A 7,242-nucleotide genomic window follows, 5' to 3' on the forward strand; every position below is an offset into this window, starting at 1 on the left:
TGGAATCTCGTCATAGGTCAATTCCTCATTAACCTTAATAGTCTCAACCGGAACAATGACTGTCGGGTCTCCAACTACTTTCTTCAATATAGAGACATGAAACACCGGGTGCACTAATGACATCTCAGGTGGTAGCTCAAGCTTGTATGCCACCTCACCGATCCTCTGAATGAATCTGTACGGTCCGACTTACCTCAGACTCAATTTCCATTTCTTACCAAATCGCATTACACTTTTCATGGGGTAACTTTCAAGAATAGCCAATCATCTTCTTTGAACTCTAAATCCCTACGACTAACATCTGAATAGGACTTCTGACAACTCTGAGCAGTCTTCAAACGCTCCTTAATGATCTTAACTTTTTCCATACCTGATGTACGAGGTCTGGCCCTATCAACTCTGCTTCCCCAATTTCGAACAACCCAATGCAAGATCTACATCTCCTGCCATATAAAGCCTCGAACGGTGCCATCTGAATGCTAGTATGATAGCTATTGTTGTATGCAAATTCTACGAGTGGTAAATAATCATCCCATCTACCTTTGATTTAGAACGCAAGCATGCAACATATCCTCAAGCGTCTGAATAGTCCGCTCTGCCTGCCCGTTAGTCTGCAGGTGAAAGGCTGTACTAAGATTCACCTGAGTACCCGAACCTTGCTGAAATTTCTTCCAAAAATCAGCAGTGAATTGTGCTCCCAGATCAGAAACAATGGAAACTGGAGTGCCATGCAACTTGACTATTTCTTTGATATACAACTGAGCATATTGTTCTGCTGTATCTGTAGACTTAACCGGTAAAAAGTCGGCTGATTTCGTAACTCGATCCACAATCACCCAAATCGAGTCAAACTTACGAAGAGTGCGAGGTAATCCTACCACAAAGTCCATATTAATCATTTCCCACTTCCACATTGGAATTTCTATGTTCTGCGCCAACCCACCGGGTCATTGGAGTTCGGCCTTCACTTGCTGACAATTTGGACACTTCGCCACAAATTCCGCTACATTCATCTTCATATCATTCCACCAATAGACTTCCTTAAGATCATGATACATTTTTGTAGAATCCGAGTGCACGAAATACATAAAAGTGTGAGCCTCTGTCATGATTCTTTCCCGGAGACCATCTACATTTGGAACACGTAGACGCCCTTGGTACCTTAGTTTACGATCACCTATGCCAAGAAAAAAGGCCATGGTCTTATGTTTATGAATCCCCTCTTTCAATTGCGCCAACAATGGATCATTGTATTGCTTCTCCTTAACATCCACCATAAGTGATGATTCAGCCCTATTTTGTACTATTACCCCTCCTTTGCTATAGTCCGCAAGACTTAACTCCTAAACTAGCCAATCGGTGAACTTCCTTGGCAATTGGCCTTTGATATGCCTCTAAGTGAGCCAAACTACCCATAGATGTTCGGCTAAGCGCATCCGCCACAACATTAGCCTTCCGCGGATGATATAGAATATCAATGTCGTAGTCCTTGAGTAACTCAAGCCATCTTCTCTGCCTCAGATTCAATTCCTTCTGCTTAAAAATATATTGACCATGAATATATCCACATGGACCCCATATAAATAATGACGCCAAATTTTCAATGCAAATACCACCGCCGGAAGTTCGAAGTCATGTGTTAGATATTTCTTTTCATGATTCTTGAGTTGCCTAGAAGCATAAGCTATCACCTTGCCCTGTTGCATTAATACACATCTAAGCCCAATTCTTGAAGCATCATATAATACAACAAATCCATCTACACCCTCTGACAAGGTCAACACCGGTGTCGTAGTCAATCTTGCTTTCAATTCATGGAAACTCCTTTCACATGCATCTGACCATTGGAACTTAATTTCCTTCAGCGACAATTTAGTCAACGGAGAGGCAAGGGTAGAAAACCCCTCCACAACTTTTCTGTAATACCCAGCTAAGCCTAAGAAACTGCGACTCTCTGTTGGAGTTGTAGGCCTCGGTCAATTCTTCACAGCTGTAATTTTCTGAGGATCAACCTCAATTCTTTCTATGGAGACGACATGACCCAAGAATGTAACTGATTCAAGCCAAAATTCATATTTCAAAAATTTCGCATACAACTAGTGCTGATACAGAATCTGCAACACTGCCCTGAGGTGATCGGCATAGTCCTCTCCGTTGCGTGAATATACAAGGATATCGTCAATAAAAACTATCACAAAGGAGTCAAGAAAAGGCTTGAAAACTCGATTCGTAAGATCCATAAAAGCTATTGGGGCATTTGTTAGCCCAAAAGACATTACCCAAAATTCAAAGTGCCTATATCAGGTTCTAAAAGCTGTTTTTGGAACATCCTGCTCCCTGGTCTTCAGTTGGTGATATCCGGATCTTAAATCGATCTTGGAGAAATACCTAGCACCCTGCAATTGGTAAAAAAAGTCATCTATCCTCGGCAGTGGGTACTTGTTCTTTATTGTGACCTTGTTAAGCTGCCGATAGTCAATACACATTTGCAGTGACCCATCTTTCTTTCTTAGAAAAAGGACCGGTGCGCCCCAAGGCGACACACTCGGCCGGATAAAACCCTTTTCTAACAAATCTCTCAATTGTTCCTTTAGCTCCTTCAATTCTAATGGTGCCATTCTGTAGGGTGGAATAGATATAGGATGTGTGCCTGGCATCACATCAATCCCAAAATCAATCTCCCTATCAGGTGGGATCCCAGGGAGTTCATCCAGAAAGATTCCCGGAAATTCATTCACAACAGGCACAGACTCAAGTGTAGGTGCCTCAGCATCGGTGTATGTAACCCGATCCAAATGGTAAATACACCCCTTGTTAATCATTTTCGTAACCTTAAGGTAAGAAATAAACCTACCCTTCAGCACTACATCATCAACCTTCCACTCAATAACTGGCTCTTTTGGAAATTCGAACCTAACATTTCTGGTTCGGCAATCAAGCTTGGAAAAACATGAATATAGCCAATCCATCTCTATTGTCACGTCAAAATCAACCATTCCCAATTCAATAATATTGGCCATGGTGCCCCGACCACGCAAAGTGACAACACAATCCCTATAAACTCACGCGACTAAAATAGACTCACCAATCGGAGTAGATACAGAGAACGGCTCATGAAAATGTTCTGGTTCTATCCCAAATTCCATAGCAATATAAGGTGTGACATATGACAAAGTGCAACCGTGATCAATAAGAGCATACACATCATGAGATTGGACAGTCAATATACCTGTGACAACATCTGGAGAAGCCTCTGATTATGGAGACCCCTCATAGCGTAAAAACGGCCGGATCCTCCCGAACTCTGTGCTCCATCCCTAGCTGCACCACGCCCTGCGGGTGTTGGAGTGCCTCAAGCTGGAGGAAGTGCTACAGATGTAGTAGCTTTAGAACTGTCTGGTTGTACCATGCCCCTACCCGCACCCTGGCGGGACGAACGGCAATCCCTTTAAATATGACCCCTCAATCTGCATCTGTACCATATGGGTAAGTCCATGTAGCTTATTCCTAGGTGCATCTTTCCACACCTAGGACATGTGGGCCTCCTCTGCCGCTGGAATCTACCACCATGAAGACCCTGCTGATAGGACCCATGTTGCCCTGACTGGGTCTAAAACGGCTCCACTGCTGTTGCTGGCTGGTCCCTGATGGTGGTGCACTAGCCGTAGAATGAGCAAAGGACTGAAATGGCCCTGACAACCCTCCCCTGAATACTGACCTGCCGCCACCAGAAGAACCACCAAAGTTTCCCGCAAATCGTGCCTTATTACTACCCTCTCGCTCCATTCTGTTCCTCAATTTGCGAGTCTCTATTGCTTGAGTGAATGCCACCATCTTACCATAGTTCATATCATAATTCAAGGCAGCTGTAGCGGCCTCATTGATTACCAAAGGACTAAGTCCCTACACAAACCGGCGCACTCTAGCCTCCATAGTAGGCAACACGTAAATAGCATACTTGGACAGGTACACGAATCTCATATGGTAATCCCACACACTCAGGCTACCTTGCCTCAGGTTCTCAAACTCAGCAGCACTGACTGACTTAGTTTCAGCAGGTAAGAAATGATCAATGAAGGCATCGGCAAACTCTCCCCATCTCACCGGAGTGCTCCCTTCTTCACGGGACTCCTCCCATAGCTCAAACTAAGAATATGCCACCTCTATCAGGTGGTAGGAGGCCAATTCCACTGCCCCCGTCTCAATAGCATGCATAACTCGGAGAGTCTTGTGCATCTCATCAATGAAGTCCTGGGGCTCCTCCTCTCTGTTAGTACCCGTGAACATTGGAGGATCCAACCGGAGAAACCTGTTCACCCTCGAACTAGTAGAATCCCCTGGCTGACTGGAAGGAGTAGGTGCAACATTTGATCTCTGGGCCTGGGAAGCCACTATCTGAGCTAATATCTGTATGGCTCCCCGAAGGTCAACATCAGAATAACCAGAATTGGAAGCTGGAACTAGAGGTGAAACTGGTATATCAGTTGGAGGGACCATTGCACACTCAGTAGGTGCAGGGACAGGTGTGGTCTGGTCAGTTGTAGTAGAATTAGGCATTGTAGTAACTGGAGGAATATTCTCACTCCTTGGGTTCTCACCTGCATCATCAAATATAGGATCAACTGCCACTCCTGGGGTGACACTGGCTCTTTGGACAGTTCTTGACTTCTTCTTGGGTTCCATGTACTGAAAGTTAAAGTAAAGCACAAGTTAAATGATCAGCTGGTATACATTGATGATTTCGCCCACAGAGGCCAAGATGATATGATGGGATGCCCTCAGAGGCTTGATGACATTATGTACGCATATACCTACGCATGATATGACATTTATACACATATGCATGACATTATAATTGTTTCATGATTCACAGAGCTATTCAGACTTACAGGTTGAGTTCTTCACTCCATGGTTCTTTCATGTCTTTTATATATTGCTTTTTATGCCTTACATACTCAGTACCTTATTTGTATTGACGTCCCTTTTACCTGGGGAAGCTGCGTTTCATGCCCGCAGGTCCCGATAGACAGGTTGACAGTCCTCCTAGTAGGCTATCAGCTTAGCAGAAGGTGTTAGTGCATTCCACTTGCTCTGGAGTTGCCTATTTGGTCAGTATGATTTGGACATGTATTTATTTGTATAGCGGGGCCCTATACCCACCTTTATGACATTTATGTACTCTTAGAGTCTTGTAGACAGATGTCATGCATATGGATACTTGTATGGCCTTGTCGGCTTATGTTTTGAGTTTACAAATGATCTTGTCGGCCTTATAGGCTCGTATCTCACGTGTATAAGTTTCTATATCATGTTGGGTCGTCCTATGTCTAGTATTATCCTATGTTTTATTCTGGTTATCTCATGACAGCCCGTCTGGCCCACTTATCCATGATGGTATGATAAGAAAGATATGTTACATTGGTACTCTGTTGAGTAATGCACCGGGTGCCCGTCGCAGCCGGCGGTTTGGGTCGTCACAAAAGTGGTATCAGAGCAGTTGTTTCCTAGGGAGTCTACAAGCCGTGTCTAGTAGAGTCTTTTTATGGGTTTGTTGTGCACCACGCTTATAAGAAGGAGGCTATAGGGCATTTAGGATTGTCACTCTTTTTTCTTACTCTAGATGGTGTGGTAGAGCTCAGTTGTAAGAATTCAAACTCCTAAAGTTTACTTTATTCATAATACAATGATACCTGCATCAATAAAGATAGTTGGTAAGAGATTGAATGTGGCTATTGTAGAATTGAGTTAGAGGAACTCGATTTTGCTTCATGCTTATGATAAATAAATGTAAGGTCTTCAGTAGATTATGTGTGTACTAAGACGTGTAAGCTTCTTGATAAGGAGCCCTAAGTCATGAATATCTATCTACCTATGGTTTGAAATGCAACAAGAGAATCAGTAGGTAGGTACATGTTTCAACAAGTAAAAAAAGCAAGGTGAAGAAGGGTACGGGGCGCCCAGTTAGTGAAGATTATCAGTTTTTATAATTTAGGCAGAGAAATATAAGTATTTTGAGTTACCTTCAACAGTAATAAAGATATGTAGAATTGGCCACACCCATGGGAACTAATAGATTAGTTATACCCTACGGGAGCTAACAGATATTGTTTAAGAAAAGGATGGGATAAGAATCCAATTAGGGTTAGAGTAACCCAAAATAGTGGATGAAGTGTTATCATTAGCTAGCCTTTCCGAAAGATAGTGCAAATGTGGTAATAGATCTCCTTGTGAGACACCTAGATGGTGAAATCTAGAATAGTACAATCAGATATGAATACTAGAATATTCAGAAATTTCAGAAGATAGGTAGTAGAATCCTAGAAGGGATAAGTATTTACCTTAGTATGACTCCCGCCCCTAGTAAAAAAAACAGAGAGAATATTAGGCATCCCGAAGAGCGAATGAGATGAAGCAAGGGGAGCTGAAAGTGAAAAAATATTTTGTTGAAGTTTTCAGAATAAAGTGATAGACAGAAATATTAGTCAGAGAAGAAGAAGGGAGTAAATAAAGTATTATGAGTAAGATGTGATAAATGGGTGATAAGGGTAAATCAAAATATGATAGAAAGACAGAGTCTATAGTCAAGTGAAGGGAAAGACAAGAGGATACATGCCTTGAATCAATAAAAGGGTATAAGCCGTGAAGTCATATCCTCATTTCGAGAAATAAGTTGGTGACTCCAACATAATTACCAAAAGGAAAAGTTAGACCCCGGAGTAATAGAAACCAGTGTGGGCTGTGAATAAGATAAACCGAACATGAATTAGGGACCGAATGATTAGATAATAGTCGGCATCAAGAGCATTTCAGAGATCGTGTTCCGACGATAATAGAATGGACAACAAAAGAATAACCTTTAAAGGGCATTCAGGAAGACGCTTCCCCTAAAGCGAGCATTGTGAGTAGAGTTAAGCTTAAGGGACTAAGTGTGCCAGTTACACTAGGTGTCACCGTCATGAGTAAGAAATTTCATTATTTTTTGTACAGAAGGGTTACCGCAAGGCGAGTAAGAGTCAGTAAAGATGTGAAAAGACGTAAAAGATGAAGAGCGGGGGGGGGAAGATGGTGTGATATTATTAAGTAGTAGTTATATTGTTCAGGTAACTAAGGAATAGTAAGGGAAGAATGTGTTAAAAAGGCAAAAAGAATGAGATTGCATTTATTTAGATTATACAGATATGTTACAACTCCAGAACAGTATGCAAGCACGACGTCGGGGAGAGGCAGTAAGGATTCCCACCC

The 7,242-nt window shown here is 42.4% G+C and overlaps 1 protein-coding gene across 1 annotated transcript; it reads right to left on the bottom strand.

Moving 5' to 3' along the window:
- Positions 1–947: 947 nt before the first annotated feature.
- On the bottom strand, positions 948–1,277 carry LOC138892543 (uncharacterized). Its single transcript, XM_070176273.1, has one exon. The coding sequence runs from the start codon at positions 1,275–1,277 to the stop codon at positions 948–950; it is 330 nt and encodes a 109-aa protein (XP_070032374.1).
- Positions 1,278–7,242: the final 5,965 nt, after the last annotated feature.

This window comes from Nicotiana tomentosiformis, chromosome 5, assembly GCF_000390325.3.
Source record: "Nicotiana tomentosiformis chromosome 5, ASM39032v3, whole genome shotgun sequence".
Classification (NCBI taxonomy): Eukaryota; Viridiplantae; Streptophyta; class Magnoliopsida; order Solanales; family Solanaceae; genus Nicotiana; species Nicotiana tomentosiformis.